The sequence below is a fragment of the Maylandia zebra genome, linkage group LG8 (genome assembly GCF_041146795.1).
Source record: "Maylandia zebra isolate NMK-2024a linkage group LG8, Mzebra_GT3a, whole genome shotgun sequence".
NCBI lineage: Eukaryota > Metazoa > Chordata > Actinopteri > Cichliformes > Cichlidae > Maylandia > Maylandia zebra.
Genome location: NC_135174.1, coordinates 21338249 through 21360250, shown reverse-complemented (window position 1 = coordinate 21360250; position 22002 = coordinate 21338249). Strand labels below are relative to the sequence as shown.

The 22002-nt window shown below is 39.8% G+C and overlaps 1 protein-coding gene across 1 annotated transcript; it reads left to right on the top strand.

Annotated features, from left to right (window-relative positions):
- Window positions 1–14843: 14843 nt before the first annotated feature.
- chac2 (ChaC, cation transport regulator homolog 2 (E. coli)) lies at window positions 14844–20521 on the top strand. The gene is made up of 3 exons (XM_004561159.4): window positions 14844–15185; window positions 16481–16516; window positions 18644–20521. The coding sequence occupies exons 1-3, from the start codon at window positions 15051–15053 to the stop codon at window positions 19040–19042; spliced, it is 570 nt and encodes a 189-aa protein (XP_004561216.1). The 5' UTR covers window positions 14844–15050; the 3' UTR covers window positions 19043–20521.
- The last annotated feature ends 1481 nt before the right edge of the window (window positions 20522–22002 follow it).

Genomic DNA, 22002 nt, shown 5'->3' with positions numbered 1-22002 from the left:
TCCAATCAAAAAGTTGACAGTACAGTATTAAGGCTCTCTTCTCCCACCCAAAGTTCTGCCTGAATAATTAACAATGGGATGGGTGAAAATCTTGGATTGTTATTTGTCCAGTCCACCACTTTAATACAGACTCAAATAACAAAATTAACAGTAGGACACCCATGAACTATTTTATAATCAGGAACTTTCATATAATGAATCCTACCACGAAAAGGCCAAAGTTTTACAAATAAGCTAATGTCTGGGGCCTGGATCTCCTCCATGCCTGCTTCATGCCCTGGGGGACGGGGCTATGGCTCTCTACATCCTCTTGCAGACCATTACATGTGGAAACCATTTGAATACAAGCACGCTGATCCACACAGGTGTGCACACGCGTGTTCACTGTTCGTAGACTTAAACTACACCTTTCTTGGCTGCTACTTCAAAGCACATTGTGCGCTGTCTGTCCTGCGTTCTGCACAACAACATTGAATATTTAGTATTTACTGCTGTTTACACTTAGCTAGATTAATGCGATGGTGTTGTGTTTAGTATGTTGCTTTGTTTTTTTTTTTTGCTTGTTTTCTATTCTTTCTCCCTCAACAGGTGATCCAGGAGATTTAATTTAATTTAATTTACTTTTTTCCCCTTTCTTACTTTCCCTCTCCCCTTCTGTTTTTCTTTTCCTTCCTCTTTCTTTCTCCCTTTCCTATCCCTCACTCATGTCTGTCCCGTCTGTAACAACTGAAAATAAAATAAAATAAAAAATAAAAACCAAGGTCAAATGGACCAATACGGCAATGCCACGATGATCCATTTGACAGAATAAATCCATTGGGTATCCTTGTTGGTCTTCAGACAACAATTCTGACGGCTAAAGAACCAAATGGGACAGGCAAAGAAAAAAACAAAAAAAAAACAAAAAACAAATAAGCTAAGAAAGAAAATATTTAATGTTGAAGCTACAAGTTGAAAGTAGTACTGTAAAGTCACTCGTTGATTAAAAACTTTGATTTCTGGCCATTAAAACCCTTTTTGTTTTTTATTTGGAGCAAGAAGTGGCCATATTTACCTAGAGGACGGTATGCTAATTTACCATCTGTAAGATGTATCGAATTGTATGGATGCCTTGCACAGGCACGGATACATGCTAATTAATGCTAAATGACAAATATTTTTTTTATAATTTATTATTGTTATTTGTTAGATTAATTAATAGTTCCAAAACCCGAAAGGCATCAAAGACACAAAAACAAATCAAGAGGTTGAGTTCAGTGGTTAAATTAGAGGAGGACAAACCTAAGCATGAAGCTAGTTGCTACAATTAGCATTTACCTTTAATGTCTGTGCGTCAACAAATTTTCGTAACTGTGGAGATGTGTCTGCATCTACAAAAAAGTATACTTAACTTGGACATTATACTCTTTTGTAAGCACAGACACAGCTGGACACGCCACGGCAGAATAGTCATTCCTGTTAGACCTTGATTTTTCTCTATTGTGAAAAATGGACACAACAAGAAATGCTGCAATATTGATAATAACAATAGTAATATTAATAATAACTTTATATCATAAGGTGAAATAAACAAGATTGGATGAGCTTTGAGATGTTAAAATCAAAATTCCATTGTTGATGAAAATGTTACCAAGGTTTTAGCAGATGATTTGATGGAACTATAGAATAACAATAAAGATGTTAATATCAAATATTCCCCTTTCAAGATAGTTAGAATTGTACAAATTCCATTTTACATTAAGTAATACTCTGTTTCCATTTATGTTTGAACATTTTCTATTTCCCAGAAAATTATAAAGAAAGAAAGGGTGACTCAACACTTTTGCACAGTAATGTACACACAAGGGCACAGGGCTCCTGGAATGGAGGTATTTGTTCTACTCAGAGTTCAGTGTGAATAGTCAACAGCAAGGCTGACCCTTGGGTCAAATTTTATCTGCATTTATCCAGCGCTTTACTACAATAGCACTAATTCTGTGTGAGAGAATACTTTTCATTTCTGCTTGAGGATCACTCCAAAAACACGAACCTGAGTGTCAGTGGTTTGGAAACAAGGGCCTTGGTGCTTACTCTTATTTTCAGAGTAGGGAAAAAAGAAAACAAAATGTTGAATGGTGTCTCTAACTCCATCACGATGAGGTCACAAAAACATTTTTTTACAGCTTGTAAAGCTATCATATCCCTCTATCTTTTAATATTCTCATTCAATCAAGTGGCTCTTCATCTATTTTAAAATGTTGGCAATGTATAGTGAGTGCTCTTTACATTTTGGATTACTTTAAAAACGTGCTCTGAATGGTTGCATTTTTTTTTCAATTTAAATCACGACATCTGAGTAATTCACACCATTTTAGATTCTGTATGTGTTACTTTTTTAGACAAAGCCATATTTTTTGTAGTTTCACCTCTTTGCACCTCCACAGTGGCTCTTAAAACAGTCATTATGTGATCAAAGCGCAGACTTTTAGCTTTAATTCAAGAGGTTTAATAAAAGAAAAAGTTAGGAAATGCTGAGAATTATAACCATTTACATACACAGTCATCTGCTTTTATAGGCTCAAAACTTATTGGACAAAACAATATAATATTAAATATAATGGCAGTTTTTAATACTTGTATAAAAGGCTGATGTCTACAACCCAGGGTCATCAAATGCTCTCTTTCCTCGGCTCCTGCTTATTTGTGGGTCTCTCTGCATTCAGTTTTCTATTTAATAACTGGAAAGCATGCTCTGTTCGGTTGAGATCAGGTGACTGACTTTGCCACTGAAGAACATCCCATTTCTTTACCTTGAGAAACTCTTGGGTCGTTTTCCATTTGGACTATAAAAAGCCATCATGCTTTTTCTATCAGCAGTCACATCGGCAGTAAATACCAGTGGCCACAGGTTCCCCTGGCTGCCATACATCCCCTTGCCATTACATATGAAGATCACTCTTGTATACCTTGTCAATGATACACCAACCTCATTGAGAGTGTTCTCGACTTGGCTGTCAGTGCGCCCCAGGGTGGCTGTGGCTACAATGCAGCTTGCCATCACCAGTGTGTGAATGGGTGGATGTATAAAGCGCTTTGGGGTCCTTAGGGACTAGTAAAGCGCTATACAAATACAGGCCATAGTGTTAATGTAGCCACACCTAAAGCTTTTGTTACCTCCTTGATATGTTTAATTTTCAGTCTAATGATGGATTCCCTCACTTGCCCCTCTCTATTGGCCTCATATTATAATGTACAGTGAAACGCTACGAAAAGCAAATTCAACACTTTGAAACAACTTCAGATCTTATGTCTGCTTCATTTATTAAATAACAAGTGAACAGGCCTCAGCTGGCCATGAAACCACTTGTCAGACAGTTCTCCAATTAACTGTGAGCCTCTGACAAAAGGGGACTGTGTATGAAATCAACTGTATAATAAATAAATAATTTTATCCAGCCCCAAAAAACAAAGGTTTTCCGCACTGTGGCACGGCACAGGTCTCACTCGAACTTAGAGATTAAGCTATAGCTTTGAGTGCAACTCAAGGTACTTTAAGAATATCACTAGACGGACTGGACTGAATCTCCAAAAGTTGATTCTGTTCATCTGGACGTAGCGTTTTATGGGAGAAACGTTTCGTCACTCATCCAAGTGACTCCTTCGGTCTTCAGTCACTTGGATGAGTGACGAAACGTTTCTCCCACAAAACGCTACGTCCAGATGAACAGAATCAACTTTTGGAGATTTACTTTCCTGGATGATTGAGAATGCATCAAGATGACTGGACTGAAGTTTTATTTACATCATCTTTGGCAGAAAACATCTTGGATCTGTTCAGCAACGTCATTTACATGTATCGGATATGCTTCTTTGTAGTGTGAAGGAAATTCCTTGTTAATAAAAAGAGAAACGAATCAGCTCAAAATAGCTTAGTTCATCCGTATCTTACTCCTTCACATAATTTGCTTTAGAACACTTTGCTCCCTTTCCCATCATCCTAGCCCAGACATGTAAATAGATTTCCGAGCCAGCTGTTTCTGACTGGAACATCCTGTTTTCCACGAAACCACTGGCCATGCAACATTAACAGATTGTTTAATATCACGTCACCTGCCAAGAGATCTAATGCCTGCCAAGACTTTGCAACATCGGCGCAGAACATTTCTTACAGATGTCCCCTATCAAAAAATATCTTTAGACAATAAACACAATCTAATAAAAAGTCAACACAAGCATGATGAACACTAAGATGTTGTTAAAACAAACAATTTGTGTATGACAGTAGTCCATCATCATATGCAGGGAGTATAAAAACACAAATGGGATGAGTGCAGAGCTGTTTTTTGTTGCTACTTGCTACAAATGTGCACAGTTTAAAATGTAAATGAAGAAAATGTTTAACTGTGCTGCTGTATTATGTGTTACCATCAGTCAAGGAGAAAAAGTAGGCTGTGTATTATCATTTTAAAATGCTCTTAGAATCAGTGTTAACCCTTAACCCAGAAGGGTTTTCAGTGTCATGGTAAATGCTCGGAAGTTATAGCAAAATCTGTAATATTTTTTTTGCACTAAATCAAAAGTAGACTCAATGGCCACTTCTTTAGGTACATCTATTGTGAGATCATTATATTATCTTATGCCATGTTAGCCCTTAATTAAAGATTGTGAAATCATTATGTAGTTTTAGTTTGCATTATTCTCCTGAATTAGAAGAAGGTGATAACTATTACATTTGTTAAATTGATTTGTATTGAATTAGACTGCTGATTTATTGTGAATGAATGATATTGTTTTATGATGAATTATACTGCTGAGGTATAAGAAATACTGTTTTCAGAGAGTCATCACCTTACTTGTCTGATTAGAAAAGAACAGAACATACTGCACAGGAAGCCAAGGTCACAACTTAGGCGCCGTAAGAGAGAAAGAATGTGAATGTTTAGGTTTTTACGACTAGGTGGGGGCCAACAGAGGCTATAAGAGGTTGAGTAACCCGCCACCATTTTTGAGATTTGCTGTGACCCTCTTCATGCATGTCTCCCCATCTGGATGGTTTATGCTCATAAAGTGTTGAATTGTATGGAATAAAAGATTGTTGATTGAGCATTTATACACCGAGTATTGTCCTTCCTTCAGCCCAAAGATTAAAAGAATTGGGAGGATTTAACACTATTCAACCACTTGTTAAGGCAAATATTTAATCAGCCAAACTGCAACATGGCACCAACTGGTAAGATGTTCCAGAATGGAGAAGAACTTTGATTTGAATGACTGAAGGTGACATGGTTGTCAGTGCCAGATGGGCTGGTCTATTTCATAAACTGAAGACTTGCTGGGAATTTCCCCACACAAAAAGGGTAAAATATCCATTGAGGAACCTTTCTCTGGAAGAAAATGTCAGAAGCCAGAGATGAGAGGACAAACTGCTTGGAGCAGATAGTGTCATGGCACTAGGCCCGTGAACATGTGAACAAGTGTTTTGTATTTTTGTCCTGAGGTATTGGGTTTCATGTTTCAGGTTTTCATGTTCCATGGATCTAGTGTTTAGTTTTTCCTAGTTTAGTAATGTTAATTTAATCTTAGTCTCCCTTTGCCTTTTGTTTGCACTCTTCACTTCCCATCGTCTGCTACCACAGACCTGACATACAGAAAGGCAACAGTAACTCAAATAATCTTTATTCACAACCAAAGTATGTAGAAGAGAATCTCTCAACACACACGACACTGATTCTTACAGCAGTCCACTCCTGTCAGTTATGAAGAGCAAACTGAAGCTACAGTTCACATGATTTCACCAAAATTAGACAATACAAGACTGAAGAAAAGTCGCCTGGTCTGGTGAGTCTCGAATTCTGCCGTGATATTTGGACGGTAGGGTCAGAATCTGGTGTAAAAAACATGAAAGTATGGCTCCATCCTGGTTGCGGTATTGTTGCGGACCATGTCCATCCATCCTAGTAATTTTTTTTAACATAATGACACAACCTTTGCTGACACTGATATAGAGGTAAGGTGATATCACCTCTGCTTCTCTCTTTTCATGATCAGCATTTAGGGTTTTTTTTCTCTTAATAGAACTACTCGGAGTTGGAAAGAACTTTACATTAATTTTTTGAGAACATGTGTTAACAGGCGCCTCTATCATCACATGGACCCCAAATACTTGCCTTTTGTTACTGATAAGACAAAGGAGAAAACAGCGCTCATCACCCATAAAACTTTTTCTTTATAGGCCTATAATCGTTTCTATTATTACATCTACAACGTTTGAAGACAGAGGGAGAATATCAGTAATGCCAATGCGAACATGATTCTCTCATTCTGTTGCTTTAATTAATCAATGCTTGTGCTGGTCCAACACTTTCATAAATTAGGTCTTTGCAGTCTCAGTGCAAAAAGTGAGTCAAAATAGATAATATTGACTCGGTAATAATGACTTCCTTATCTAACAGTCCTTCATATCATCATTATTAGCTGTTATACCCAGAATAGATTCACATTCTCGGGCAAGAACAACAGCTGTGATAGATGTGGCTGCATTCATTTCAGCATGAGCGTGTGAGAGAACTCTGACGAGTCATATGAGCAGTTCAGGATCAAACTGTCTCGAGATCTTGGAGCCCAAAACGGCCCATTCAACTCTGCTCTCTACATATAGTGGACTTTTCATGGCTCAGCGAGCCAATTCTTCACTTTGGCTGCTGAGATGGAGTCAGGGGTTCAAGAGCTTTTTTTGTGTGTGGAAAACCACTGATGCCAGAGTGAGTCAATATGGAGGAGACCTTTTGGATGCGTTTTGTAGACCTCAATCGCTGCAGGAGAGCAACTAAATATTGCAGGTTAGTTAGATGATCCTGCAGGTGGATGGTAGGAAGAAAAGGTTCAACTATCTGAAGAAATCTCTTTTCAAATCTCAACAAGCGAGAAAACGACACTTTAAAAAAAGCAACAGTGGTAGTGCATGTCTGCTCATTATGAGCAATAAAAGAAATAGTCTCTGTAGATAGGAAATTCAGAAGGGATCTTTTCTGGCTGATTGTTTGAGTTGGAAACAGCAATTTAAGTTGAGCTGCTCAATTATTCTGTCTTCTCCAGGATTTGAGGGAAAAATGGGTCTAAAACAGTGAAACAGCTAGCAGACACATTGCTTTTATCATATACCTGTGTATAACATGGATGTTTGCACTAAATACTCGCATGACAAAATTATACTTTAGTGTCCAGAGGTTGTCATCAATATTGTCCCCGTAAGTTCATTTAAATGTCAAGCTATGTGTGCTTGGAATATATCCAAAGGGTTTTATATAAATGTGGAAACTTAAGACTGGGCAAATATTTTTTTTTTTTTTGGACTGGGGGAAAGAAGGGGAGAAAGAAAGAGGGAAAGAGAAACAGCTGAGAAGAGGGACGGGGGAGAAGGGCAAAAAACAAAAACCAACGGAACGGGCAGAAAAAAAAAAGACAAAGAAATACATATATCAATCACCTGGATCACCTGCTGAGAAAGAAAAAAGAAAACAAGCAGAAGAGAACAAGAGTAATAGAATAAACAACATCACAATGATATATGGGAATATGACAGTAAATACTAAATATTAAACATTATTGTGCAGCACATAAGATCAACAGAACACAGTGTGCTTTGAGGTAGGAGCCAAAAAGGGTGTAGTTTGTGGGTGTGATCACCCGTGTGTACACCTGTGAGCATGGACGCGCTTGTTTTTTTTTTGTTTTGTTTTTTTAAAAGGTTCCTTCATGTAATGATCTGCTAGAGGGTGTGGGGGGGCCACAGCCCCGTCCTCCAGGGCATGAAGCAGGTATGGAGGAGATCAAAACTCCAGACATCCAGAGGCCCCCAGAACACAAGAGACCAAGGAAGACCAACAGAGGGGCAGCCGCGCCACTGTCCCAGAAAGAGCTGAGGAGAGTCCCAGATGAGGGCTCACTCAGCAGCCACGGAGCAGAAGCCAGGGGGAGTTGCAGTGACGCGCCCGTGAGCTCCGCCGGCAGCCAGCCGTGCCTGAGTGACCGAGCCCCAGGCCGAGAGGCCGGGGGCACCCCACCTCCGAAGTGGCCCGAGCGAGCCCCAGGCTCCAGGCCTCGATAGGCGGCCGCCAAGGAGTGAGCCGGTGTGTACCTGGACGCCCATCCTCGGACACAAAGAACCACCAACGCACCGATGTCTGAGGGAGTCCGCCACTGGCAGGGGAAGTGGTGGTGGGGGGAGATAGGCCTCCAAACCTTGGAGGGCCTGAGATGTCCCCAGAGAGGTGGCGTCTGACACCCAACCTGACATATAGACACAGACATAAAGGCACACACAGACACAAACATCCATTCCCACCCTCATGCTCTCATATGCACTTACTCCACACTCAACCAACGTGGAGACAGACATAAAGAGACGCTGTACACACGATCACACTCCCCAAAGGTACTCTACGAACCGGGTCTAGGTACCCTTGCCCCTGGAGGGGGGAACTGCACCCAGACCCAGGTGGTGTTACCCTTTTCCCTGCGGTGGGGGGAGGCAGACCGCCCCGACTCCGCAGCAGCAGGGAGGCCCCACACTCCAGACCGCAGTCGGACGGCCAACTCCTCCTCCTAGCCCCCCCGCTCCAGCAGGCCGCAGAGAATGGGGGTGAGAGAAGACTCCAAACCTCCCTCCACCCGCTCATTGTAGTGTTGATGCATGTGTGTTCTAAGGTGCATTTAAAACCCAGGAGGGCATGGAGCTACCTGCCAGAGAGCAGCAGGTAAGCGCATAGTCCCTCCTGCTAGCCCTCAATGTCTACGTGTATTTAAAATTGAGAGGTGGGCAACGACGCCAGGGGTGGGGTGTACACCCTGATGGTAATTTGGACTCCGTGTATCGTGCCCACCCCCAAGATCCTATATGTATGTGTAATGAGAGTGTGAGTAATGTGAATGTCTAAGTTGTGGGATAAAATTGAGGCAGAGGCAGCCAGAAGGGGACAGGGGGGGGTAGCCTCCTCTGCACCCTGGTGACATACCCCTACTCCAAGGTCCTGCATGTGTGGGTGGTTGCGGTGGAGCGGGAAGGGGGAGGCAGCTGGAGATGGGGAGGGAAGGAAGGGAGGGGCAAGTGATCACTCCCTGGGGCCAGCTCCCCCGCTGACCCCAGTAGGCACCCCCATACTCCGCGACCCGCCAGGGAAAGGGGGCCCAGGCCCATCCAGACCGGGGCCCAGTGCAGCAGCGCCTCCCGGCCCCACAGAGCCCGGGACAGTCCACCCAACCCCACCACAGAGAAAACTGCACCCACCCCACCATCCAAATATTGTTAAGAGCTAACAGAAAGACTCTTTTTAGATCTGGGAATGATATTTGACTAGCATGAAAGATGTAAATTTTGGCTTTCCTTGAAAGAAGCTTGTAAACACAGTAAGGATATAAGGATATATTAACTAGATTTGTCCCCTCGTGTCTTAAGAAGTGTCTTAATTCCACCTTTGGCATAGATTCAACAAGGTGCTAGGAGAGTGTTGGTGACTGTGAAGGCAATTTGAATCCAGTGAACTCATTGTTATGTTCAAAAAAACTAGTGTGAGATGACTTGATCTTTGTGACATGGCGCATTATCCTTCTGGAAGTAGCCATTGGAAGATGGGTTCAGTGTGGTCACAAAGAGATTAAGATGGTCAGCAGGAGTTTCTACTAAGAGGTCCAAAGTGCAAAGCCCAAAGTTATAACAATTGTTTGAATTACTTTTGCCTTTCTATAAGGTTGAAGTAGTCGTGCCATTCTCGCTTTCATCCAGAGAACAACATATTTTCTCTTTTTCGGACTATTCTTTGTGAACCTTAGAGATGGTTGTGTGGGGAAATCCCAGTAGATCAGACCATCAACTATGCCCCATTCAAAGTCACTCAAATAACCTTTCTTCCCAATTCTAATACTCGGTTTGAACTTCAGGAGGTCGTCTTGATCATGTCTACATACCTAAATGCATGGTGTTACTGTCACGAGAGTCAGGAGCTGAACTAGTGTATCTAATAAAGTGGGTAGTAAAATCACATTACCTCTACATTTAAGAAAATGATAAGAACAAATGACCAATGAAATTCACATGTTGGATTTCTTCAATTTGACACCAAAGAATGATTAAAAATATTTTTTTTTCTAGAAGAAAGACTAGACAGTTGTCAGGCATCTTACAAACGCTTCTCGGCACTTATTTGGGCAGTAGTTTTGAAGGATTTATTTCATTTCAGAGCACCTATAGAAAAAACAGACAAATGTGAGCGAATGCCACATAAAAACTTTGCCCTGAAGTAAAGTTTAAAGAGCTTTGTATCCCATGGAAGATACAGTCCTACCACAACGTGCTGTTTTGGAATTTGCTCTTAAATTCCAGTTCAGAAATCTTCATCTCTCTCTTACAACATTGTTTATGTAAGTAATTCTCTCTCCCTAGTTAGAAAAAAACTGTTGGTAACTGGATGGTATATTTATTGTAAAAAAAATAAAAACTCTTGAGTGCAAATTAATAAAGCTGGCCAGAATCTCTCACACAGTATTAAAATCTCTTTGCTAGAACACACAAAATCAAAAGAAGTCCTGAATGCTGAGAGCTCCATTTAACAAAGAACAGCAGTGAAAGAGGCCTCTTAAATAGAAAGAGGCCTTGGCACAAAATACAAAGGACTAAGATGGCAACAGACACATTTTCCTGGATTTTTCGTCTGAACAAGAAAACCCACTCAGAGCTGGAAAGACAGTACGAGTAAATAGACCATGGGGAGCGTAACTCGTCTTAAAGGAGCACTCCTGTAATTTGGTGATGTGCCCCCCTAAAGCTGAGACACTCACAAGTCACAGATTTTTTTAAAAGTAAGTAAAACAGAGCCTCATATACAATATTCTAAATTTCAGTCCCCAATTCACCATGAGAAATGAATACAAATGCCCCAAAATTTCAACTGCCATGCTTTTATGATTTCTAACGCAAGCTTTCTAGTCAACAAGTCCTTCGAATTAAATGTCAAACTACATCATCAGTTCATAACCTACAGCAAAGAAAAGCTCTTTGTTCTGATATTTCCAAGGAAAGGATAACATCAGTAAATTAGGATTCACAGTGTATTGAACCTCTTTTACACGACTACAACATCAAATGTGAGGTCAGGGAAAAACTGGTGGTTATGAGGTTAAAGGAAACCAGTGCTCTCTGTCAGTTGTCAAGCATGATACAGTCTGATCCATCCACATAGATTCAACCTGATGTGGCATTATCTGATTTACCCCTTGGTGTGTTTGCTACATGTTTTTCAGTAGGGTTCATCATGTCAAGGAAACTGACCCAGGCAGGTTGAATTTTTGCGAGCGAGCACAATTTTGAGAGCAAAAAACCGATCAAATAACACAATTCTGATTCAAATGCAGTCTTCCAACGTGAAAGCGGGCTTGCAAAAATGAACAAAATTCAGAGGGAAATGATCGAGCAAAGAACTATCTTGGCCACCTCCCTGTCGAATAAACAGAATACTCTGCAGGAGGAGAACAGGAAGGTTTAGGAGCAGCTCTGCATTTGGAGAGGGAACACAAAGAGAGGAGGAGCACGGGGAGAAGGAGACTGAGAGGAAATGCTTGTCAGAGAAGAAGAAAGCCTAAGAGAATCAAATTGATGTAACGTGTATGGAGAAACTGGGAGAAGAAATAACACAGAGTGAAGCTGTGCATGCATAGCCACCTACATACCAGCACAGAATGATTGTTCTGCAATGATGACATATTTGCTTTGATTATCTTGTTGACATAATGAGTCTTTTGATTAAATCTGGAATAAAGGGTGGATTACTGTAGATTTAATTTATAAGATATGTAATGTTTATGCTCTGTACTAGAATGTGTTAAAGGGGAAAATGGGTTTCAGATTGGTACTGATTAGATAGAGGAACAGAACGTTTACACTAAACGCTATTTCCAGTCATTTCTCATGCGTTATCTTCACATTCGCTACAACATCTTTGTTTACCATCTACCAAACAGGACACAACAAATTCACCTAGAGAGGAAATGCATGTGTTTTCTTTAGTCGAGTAAATAAAACATGTTCTTCATTATGAAAAAAGAATTAGCTTCTTTTCTTAGAACACAAACACGATGCAGAACAAACTGTTTAGACTTGCCTAAATGTCTATGTTGTTTGTCACTGGAATACAAAGGTAACAAACAACGAGAACTAACACAAGTAAATATTTTCTACGGCACGTAGCTTTGCAGGTAATTGAATGTTTATTTATAATTTTTCCAGTGACTTCAGTTGGGCATCTTTACAGCTGTCTATCTCCAGTGCAGCACACGCAGCTCTCCCGTCAGGTCCTGGCATCTAACTCTAATAGGGAAGGCGTGATTATACGATGGAAATCAGCTGTGTTGGTCTTCCGCTGACACCAAACCCCGAACCCACTGCTCCACCCCTCCCCTGCTGCTGTGCCACAAACCACACCTCGCCACACTAATAAAAGTGTCAAAGGTAGATACAGCATAGAGATACAGTTTGCAAGTTATTTGTGGCATTGATTCACAGTCGCCTTGTTGATGTCAAATATTAGAGGAGATTAGCTAGACTACTTTGAACTAAGAACTAAGAAGAATCTTAAATATCTTAAATATCTTAAATAGCCACTTGTTTTAACTGAGGAAAGCAGAAGAGCACCTCTGAACCTCGAAGCAAGTGGACTACATCAACAGCAGAAAACCACATGGGTGCTCACCAAAACTGGATAAAAGAACACTGAAAATATGGTAAATGGCCTGTATTTGTATAGCGCTTTACTAGTCCCTAAGGACCCCAAAGCACTTTTTGCAACCAGTCATCCACCCATTCACACACTGGTGATGGCAAGCTACATTGTAGCCACAGCCACCCTGGGGCACACTGACAGAGGCGAGGCTGTCGGACACTGGGCCCTCTGACCACCACCAGTAGGAAATGGGTGAAGTGTCTTGCCCAAGGACATAAGACTGTCCAAGCCGGGGCTCGAACCGGCAACCTTCCGATTACAAGGCGAACTCCCAACTCTTGAGCCACAATCGCCCCAAATATATGTTTGCTGTTGTGATGAATCTCCATTTCTCTGCAACATTTGGATAGTAGGGTCTGAACTTTCTGTAAGTAACATGAAAGCATAGATCAATCCGGTGGTGTAACGGTGTGGAGGATATTTTCTTGACAAAATTTGGACCCCTTAGTACCAATCAAGCATTGTTTAAACCCCACAGCCTGCCTAAGTATTGTAGCTAACTATACCCATCTCTTTATAATCACAATGTACCCATCGTCCGATAGCCGCTTCCATCTTGATAACACACCATGTGACAATCCAGTCCAGTCATCTCAAACTGATTTCTTGACCATGTCAGGGATATGAGCTAACAAATCTGCAGCAGCTGTGTGAAGCTATCATGTCATTATGGACTCACTGAGAGATATTTCCAGCACCTTGCTGAATCTGTGCCACAAAGAATTAGAGGCATTTTTGAAGTCAAAGAGGAGTCCATTCAATACTTCCAAGGAGTGCTTAAATCGCAGATGAGTGTAAATACCTCAATTCACATGGTGCATTTACAAAACAACATACTTTAATTATAAAAGTAAAAGATAACATGCGGGGGGCTAAAAAGCAAAAAGAATATGTTTTTGAGTAGATGGCAACAGGTTTTATGACCAACACAGTTACTGTTTCCATTTTTTTTTTCCAGTTTAGAGCTGACTTCTGATCTTCTGTCACTCAGCGATCAGCTCAGCTACCCCAAGTTTGGCTTTGGTTTCTTGAATAAGGGTATCTAAATGGTGGATATTTCCTCAGCTACCACAGCTGGGGATTTCAGCTATTGAGCTGCATCTCCAAACTGGAGTCTCAGATAAAAGATTTGCTGACTAGCTGTTCTCAGAGGCAGGGGAATGAGCATGACATTAGAGACCATATTGCTGCTGTCCACTTAATTTGGTTCTGAATCAGTGCTCTCACGGCATACATGAAAGAAGCGTGCCATGACACACTGTGGGAAATAGAAACTCAGCACCCCCTGGTGTCAGGATGAAAGCCCTGTGTTATCTGTCCCAGCTCATGTTTGAAAAAAGGCCACACAAAAGAAGAAATGAGCTGAAAAGAAATCATGAGAGCCATAGCCTAAAATAAAATAATCTTGTAGGGGTTTAGGGTACATCGGGTAATAGGTGAACCCAACATTCGAGAAAAGACGAGATTTAAAAAAATAAAAATAAAGAAGGAAACAAAAGTTTTGTATGTTATTAAGAGTTAATTGTGACTTTTTTTTGACAAGAAAAGGTCACATTAACACATCCATTAATCGTTAACGTCCACGATTAATATCATACAATAGTAGACTAATCTAATAATATTTCTGTCTTGTTTGTTTTATTTTTTAGTTAAAAAAATAAAGTTTGTTGAAATAAATTGATGTGAACCTAAACTAAATTTATCCCACTGTACTGAACGGTAACAAGGAAGTCATGGACATATTCAAACTACTTATTACAAAATTATAATCTCTTGCTATTTAGACATACATCACGATGACAGCGTTTCTTGCTTATCTGTACCGTTTGGCCTAACTAAAACCAGCACAGAAATAGCTACAAACATCCGGAATTGTGGCTTCACCTTCAAATTAAAAGCAGGTGGCCCGAAAGCATTTGCAAGAAAGTGATACGGCATATGCTGTAAGCACAACACGGTGCGAAAAGAATGGGTATCATTTGATTCAACAACCGAAAAGTCATAATTTAGCTTTCTTGGCCAAAAATGTGCAGATTCTCCAGAATTGTCATTTAAACTGAAAGGTATTTAGTGGAAGTGAAGGAACTTACGTAATCCGTATTACTTGACAGTTTGTCCGCTGAACACGGAACCGGTGCTTCAAGCACGTTTTCCTGTTTTTAGATATCACCTTTACTCATACAGGTGAACACGTCAGCTTTTATAATGCTGTAGCTCTTGTTATAAGTCGTAGGCGTCGCGATTACAGGTGACTATTTCGTCCAGCTCACCCGTCCTTTTCTGTTAGCCTAACCTCTCATCATGTGGGTGTTCGGTTACGGCTCACTGATATGGAAAGTAGATTTTCCTTACGAGGAAAAGAGAATTGGGTACATAAAAGGCTTCAGTCGCCGGTTTTGGCAAGGCAGTACCGACCATCGAGGTGTACCGGGTAAGGTGAGTATACCTTGCTGGCTTTGGGAACTGATTCATAGCGGCCAGAATGAAAAAAGTACTACCTGATGCAATGTTGCTACAGTGTGTTTTAGTGCACGGCAGACATTACTGAAGACACTTCACTTCGGCTTATATTATTACAAAGTTAACGCCTTTATGTCCTAACCTTTATTCCTTATAAATGGGCTAGATGTTGCCCTTTAATATTTAAATCCATGTTAGCAATATTCCCCCTAATATGGCGATTTATAGACTCCTGTAATCTTATATCGGATTAAAACCACAACTTTTCTTTGTTTGCCCAGCTTTAGAAAACGTATTCATTTTCTAATGTAATTCTAATTTTATCCACTCTTTTTCTCCTGGTCTGCCAAGCGCTGCCAATCAATACGTGTCCACCTCACAGTCTGGCAACCACTGCATTATAAAGTGTACAGGTGATATTATACAGTGGAGGAAATAATTGTTTGTTTTTCTGCTGAATTTGTAATTTTGATCACACACAACGGAATAAACAGTCTCGAACTGTTTACGGTGAGATGGAGAATATCAACCAGAAATTCAGAAGTAAAAGCTATAAATTCATTTGCATGTCATTGATTGAAAGAAGTATTTCATCGCCAAGCAAAACATGCCTTAGTACTTGGCAACTTGAAACTTCAGTTCCCCCCACAGATTTTCTATAGGGTGATTGATAATCTTTTTATTTCCTTCATTTCCAAATAATGTCACCAAAAGTTGTCACCTTCTCACCAAACCTACTGTTGATTGACTTGCAGTCCATTACAGCTTTGTGGAGGTTTACATTCTTATCCAGCTCTTAGGTCTTGCCTATGGAGGTAGAGAGGTTGGGATGGAAAAACCCGATTTTATGGACAAGCATGCTTTACAAATATAACTTGAAATCAAGCGCATCTGTAATCGATTGATTGTAATCTGTGTACCACATGAACACAGAATTCTGGCTAGATTATAGGAGATCAAATACTTATTTAACTCAGTGACATGCAAATCAATTTATAGTGTTTATGTAATATGCTTTTTTCCTGGACTTTTGGTTGATATTCTGTCTCTCTCCATTAAAATGAAACTACCATAAAAACCAATTAATGAAAATTTAACCAATTTCTCTGTAAGTGAGCAACATTACAAATTCAACAGGGGATCAAATAATTATTTCCCCCACCGTGCCTGTAACCTTTCAGAAAGATCCCATTTCCTGCAATATGTGTGCTAACCAACTTGCAATTTAATGACAAAGCCATTTATTATGTGTGTTTGTGTGTTCTTTGCAGCCTGGCCGGGTTGTGACACTCGTGGAGAATCCTGAGGTGAGTTATACCCCCTTTCTTAACATCAGGGTGCAATAACAATTTCTTTGTAGTGTGCCCATGACGTATTCCTTTATTAATCAGTCAGTATTAAAAAGTCTTTATGATGTCAGAAAGAAATAATTTGTGATTCCAACCACAAATTCAATTAATAGCTTGACAGATGAGCAGAACCATTCATTATCAAAAATTAATGGAAACGAAAGAAACGATAATAGAAAAGAAGAAATTATATTGGTCATATTCTTGATGTTTTTCCATAAATACGGACTACATACTCATAATAGCCCCCATTTGTTTGTTCTTTCCTTCATTGACTGGTAACTTCATTACATAATAGGTACAAGACGTATGCCTTTATTGTCATCACTTTGATGTTTGCATTGCAGGAAGCAAACAAAATTACATGTTATTTACACAGTAATGAGAGATTATTACTACCTGAAGGTCATAATCCACCTACCTTTTTATGTATTCTTGTTTTATTGGCTATAATTAAGACAAGAGTTGGAGTGTGAAGGCGATCAGTGTACAAAGCTGCACAAATTGGATTCCACTTCAGAGAGAACTTTTTGTGTTCACTTACATACATAGAAAGTGCTATACTTTAATTATAAACAGTTTTGCAGAGTTTCGTGCTTTTACAAGGCAGACAGGAGTGAAAACGGCGCAGGAAAGAAGACTGTCTATAAACCTCTTATAGACAGTACTGTACAAAAGTCTTGAGTGACCCCTCATTTTTTTATGTTGCTAGGAAAATGGGAAAGAGACTTCTGGAATAGTTCTCCAGATGTCTAAAGATGTTTCAGAAGTCTTTTTTTTGGATGTTGGCTGCCTTTTGTTCTGTTCTCTGTCAAGGTGATCCCACTCTGCTTTAATAATCTTGAGGTCTAGGCTCTGGGGAGGCCAATCCATGTCTAATAGTGTTCCAGTGGCAGTCTGTTGCCAAATGCTTCCCAGATAGTGTTTTTATGTTGGATCAAAGTCTGACTGTACTTTTCAATGCTTATTATTACATAATTTTGATAAGATACCCAGTACCACTGGCTGAAATGCAGCCCCAAACCACAACTAAGCCGTGTTTCACAGATGCCAACAGATACTCAATGTTGTACCTCTCTCCTGACCATGTCTGTACTTACTAAAGGCAATTTGAACAATCCAGTTTCGGTGCGACAACCAAACAAATAAAATAAAACAACAATCTCTGAAAATGATCAACGACTGGAATGAAAATGAGTGAAAAAGCAGCCAATGTCTAGAAGGAAAAAGTTTGAAAGACTTCAGAAAGCCTGAAGAACTGTTGCTCAAGATGTCTTTAAAAAAGAACTTGAAAGTCTGACTTCTTAAAAGCAAAATGTCTAAAAATGAGGAGTGGCTTGAGGATTTTGCACAGTACTGTAGTATGAGTTGTGATGTAGTAAAGCATGGCAGGAATCCGTTTTTAGAATTGACTGATAAGTGTGATAAGTTTGAAATAAATGCTGAAAACTATCAATTATAGTTTCTTGAAGTCCAAGGTAAAGTCCTTGGATGTTTGCAAACATAAAATACAATAAGAAATACTCACAGCGTAGAAGCAAGAGAGTAATTGATTATAATAATTTTCTGGGTGTGAGTATGGTTAGTGTTTTTGAACATAACATTGGTTATGTCAGTTATTTTTATTTTGACTTTTATTGTGACTTTAGACAAGGTGATTATATATCATCATTTATCAAATGTAAATACTAATACATTTACCGGACACTTTATTAAGGACATGGGCATTGGTAGTGGTTGGAACCCTTTTTGCACTGCCTTAATTCTTCAAGGCATACATTCAAAAGGGCTCTGGAAACATTCCTCTAACATTTTGGTCCACACTGACATATTTTCTCTGTTTTGAACTATTGTCTATAAACCCTAGAGGTCGTTGTGTGAGAAAATCCCAGTAGATCAGCAGTTTCTGAAATACTCAGACCAGTAAGTTTGAAATTCAGTAGGTATTCTTGTCTACCATGTCTACATTCTTAAATGCACTGAGATGCTGCCACCAATTAGATTTGTGTGAAGAAGCAGTTGAACAGGTGTACCTAAGAAAATGTCATCAGGTTATGGACCTCTAAGCCATTTTGCTTTCCTCAGGGGTGTGTTTGGGGTGTTGCCTACAAACTGCCGACTGGCCGGGAGGAAGAAGTGAAGCGCTACCTCGACTACCGAGAAAAAGGTGGTTATCAGGTCGTCACGGTGACCTTTCACCCCCGTCCATCACTCACTTGCTCGCCAAGCCAGACGCTGATCTACATCGGCTCCAAGGACAATCCCAACTACCTCGGCCCCGCACCCCTGGAGGAGATCGCCATTCAGATCATCAACTCTACCGGTCCAAGCGGGAAAAATACAGAGTACCTGTTTCAGCTGGCTGACGCCGTGAGGACTTTTCTGCCTGAGGACTCAGACACACATCTGTTTTCTCTTGAAACTTTAGTAAGAGAGAGGCTAGAAAACGGACAGAAAAATTCAGTAACAGCAGTTGATTTTTAAAAAATGTCTATATTGGGCTGGGTTCGTCACATGATCTCAGGGTTTAAGGTAAACTTGTCCAATAAAGATGTTTGTTACATGTAGGATGGGACATGTTGACCTCATTAGTTGACTAAATAATGTTGTTTTGTTCAGGATTTCAGTGCAAATAAATATCCACTGAAAGCTGCTTCAAAGTAATAACACATAAACTGGTATAGAAAACATAAATTACCAAAAATGTACAGATCGCAAGTTAAGTTTCAATATAAATCCCTACAGAACAGTTTCAATATATATGGTTTAAATATAGGTATTTAATATCTGGCGTTGACTAGCCAAGATGAGAAAGAATTGCTAATGTTATTGCATATTAGTTATTAAACATTTAACACTCAAACCTGAGCTGCTTCATGTCTGGTTTAACGTTTATTAAATATAGAGCTAAAAGTCTTGAGCCAACCCTCATTTCTTTATATTTTGTTAAGAAAATGGGGAAATGGGTACAGCGATTTATTGAAATATGGAAATATACTATGGGATGTAAAAGCAGAGTATAATTCTATAAAGCTTGAAAGTCAATATGACTGAACTCTTAGGCAAGCTCGTCATTTCTTTAAGCATTCTTCAGGAATAGTTCTCTGAGCTTGTTGAAGGACATTTAAAGCTCTTCTCTGGATGTTGGCTGCCTTTTGTTTTATTCTGTGTCAAGCTGATCTCACACTGCTAGAGGCCAGTCTAGCAGTGTGAGATCATTAAAATGAAGCTATTACCGCATGATGGATATGAGAATATATCAGATTTTTTTCCTATATCTTAAGACATGACTTTCAGATACTGTTTATCTGCTGTAGATATTTTGTCTTTTCTCCTCAAGTTGTCCAGTTTCCCTCAAACGATAGGACACGCTGCACATTCATGACAAGCTATGCCAAGTTTTCAGCTAATAGCGCTTTGGAAATCACCTTGCTGGTGCTCTTTTATTCCTCTAAAAATGGTCAGGTACAAGGACTGGACTTAAAATGAGTGAAAGAGCAGCCCATGTCCAAAGAACAAGGCTTTTAGAGAACTACTGCTCAAGCTCACTTTAAAGAATTTGAAGAAAATCTGGCTCCTTGGAAGTAAAATGTAAAGAAATTAGGGTTGGCACATGTTTTTTGCACACTCTAGCTCTAAGTTGGTTTCATAATCAGACACAAAAACAATGACAGATGCAGCTGCAAATTAAGTGCTAATTAACCTTTGTTAGCATGGTAAACACTGTAAACATTTCACTTTAGAACTTTAGAAACATCAGCACCGTTAGTACTGTCACCGTGAGCATGTTAATGTTAGTGTTCAGCTCAATGCACTGCTGTGACAAATGACAGCCTTTCATTGTCAGTGTAGGCTTTTCTTTTCTGTCTTGCTATGGTTAGTCTAATGTGTTCCTGAAGTATTCTACTGAACCGTTTATTAAAAAATAAAACCTTATTGCAATTAAAATATAATGACGCCCCAGTTATTTTTCCTTGTTTTTTTTTAGTAACTTTAATAAAATAAATCTAAAACTTGACAAATCGGTTTAAACGCTGTAATAAATACAGCTAAAAAAATTGTCCAATCTGGTAATGCAGCTTTTCTAAATACAGCCTATCTCTCTTCCTGCTATGATGAAGTAGTTGTCATGAAAATCACTTTAAGCAAACACACATTGTTTAGTCTAACCTTTACTTACTCTGTGTCAAGATTAGTAGTTCTAGCACAGGGGAGCCGGCATCGGCTGCTTCTCATTCTGCCTGCCTCCGTCTCAGCACAGTAAACACATCAAATTCAACACGACTGCATCAGAAAAACATCAACAAGCAGAATAAAAGAGTGACAGCTCGAACTGTGATTCCATCTTTAACACACACACACACACACACACTCAGTGGGACACAAGTGGCTATTTCTTCTGCTACATCAACCTACCTTTGCTTACTTTACAGTCATAATGTTACAGTCTTTAGCGTACTGTGGACATAAAAAAATGAGTATCATCAGAAGCAATACTGAGGTAGGCTGCAGGTTTCAAACAATGCTCAGTTGGCACTAAGGGGCCCAAAGTGTGCCATGAAAATATCCCTCAAACCATTGCACCACCACCTGAACCCCTGATATAAGGCAGAATAGATCCAAGCTTTCATGTAGTTTACATTAGACCCTACTATCCAAAAAAGCAGAAAAAGACTCATCAGATCAGGCAATATTTCCAAACTTCTGCTGTCCAATTTTGGAGAGCCCATGCAAATTGTGGCCTCAATTTCCTCTTCTTAGATGACAGGAGTGGCACCTGGTGTGGTCTTCTGGTCCTGTAACCTATGGACTTCAAGGTCCGACGTGTTGTGTGTTCAGAGATGCTCTCCTCCTTACTGTGGTTGTACTGAGTTGTTATTTGAGTTACTATGTCTTCCTACCAGCTCAAAGCTGTCTCCTCTGACCTCTAGCATCAACAAAGCATTTTCACTGAGAGATCTGCTGCTCACTGGATATTTTGTTTTTGTACCTGTCTCTGTAAACCCTACAGATGGCTGTGTAGGGATTCCCAGTAGATCAGCAGTTTCTGAAATACTAAGACATACAACTATGTTCAGAGTCACTAAAATAACCATTTTCCCCCCATGCTGGTTCTCAGTTTGAAATTCAGCAGTCCTTCTTGACCATGTCTGCATGCTAAACTCAGTTGCTGCCATGTGACTGGCTGATTAGATATTTATGTTAATAAGCTATTGAACAAGCGAACCTAATGAAGTAGCCAGTGAGTAAATATATCCTGATGGACTGGTGATCTGTCCACTGTTTACCCTCCTTCTCACCCAATTTAAAGCTAGAATAGGCTCTAGTCCCTCACAACCCTGACATAGATGAGGGGTTAAGAAAACAGATGGATAATTATTAATATATAATCTATGAAAATAAGTCAAAACACAAAGTTTAGACACTTAAGTTTTTCGAGCATT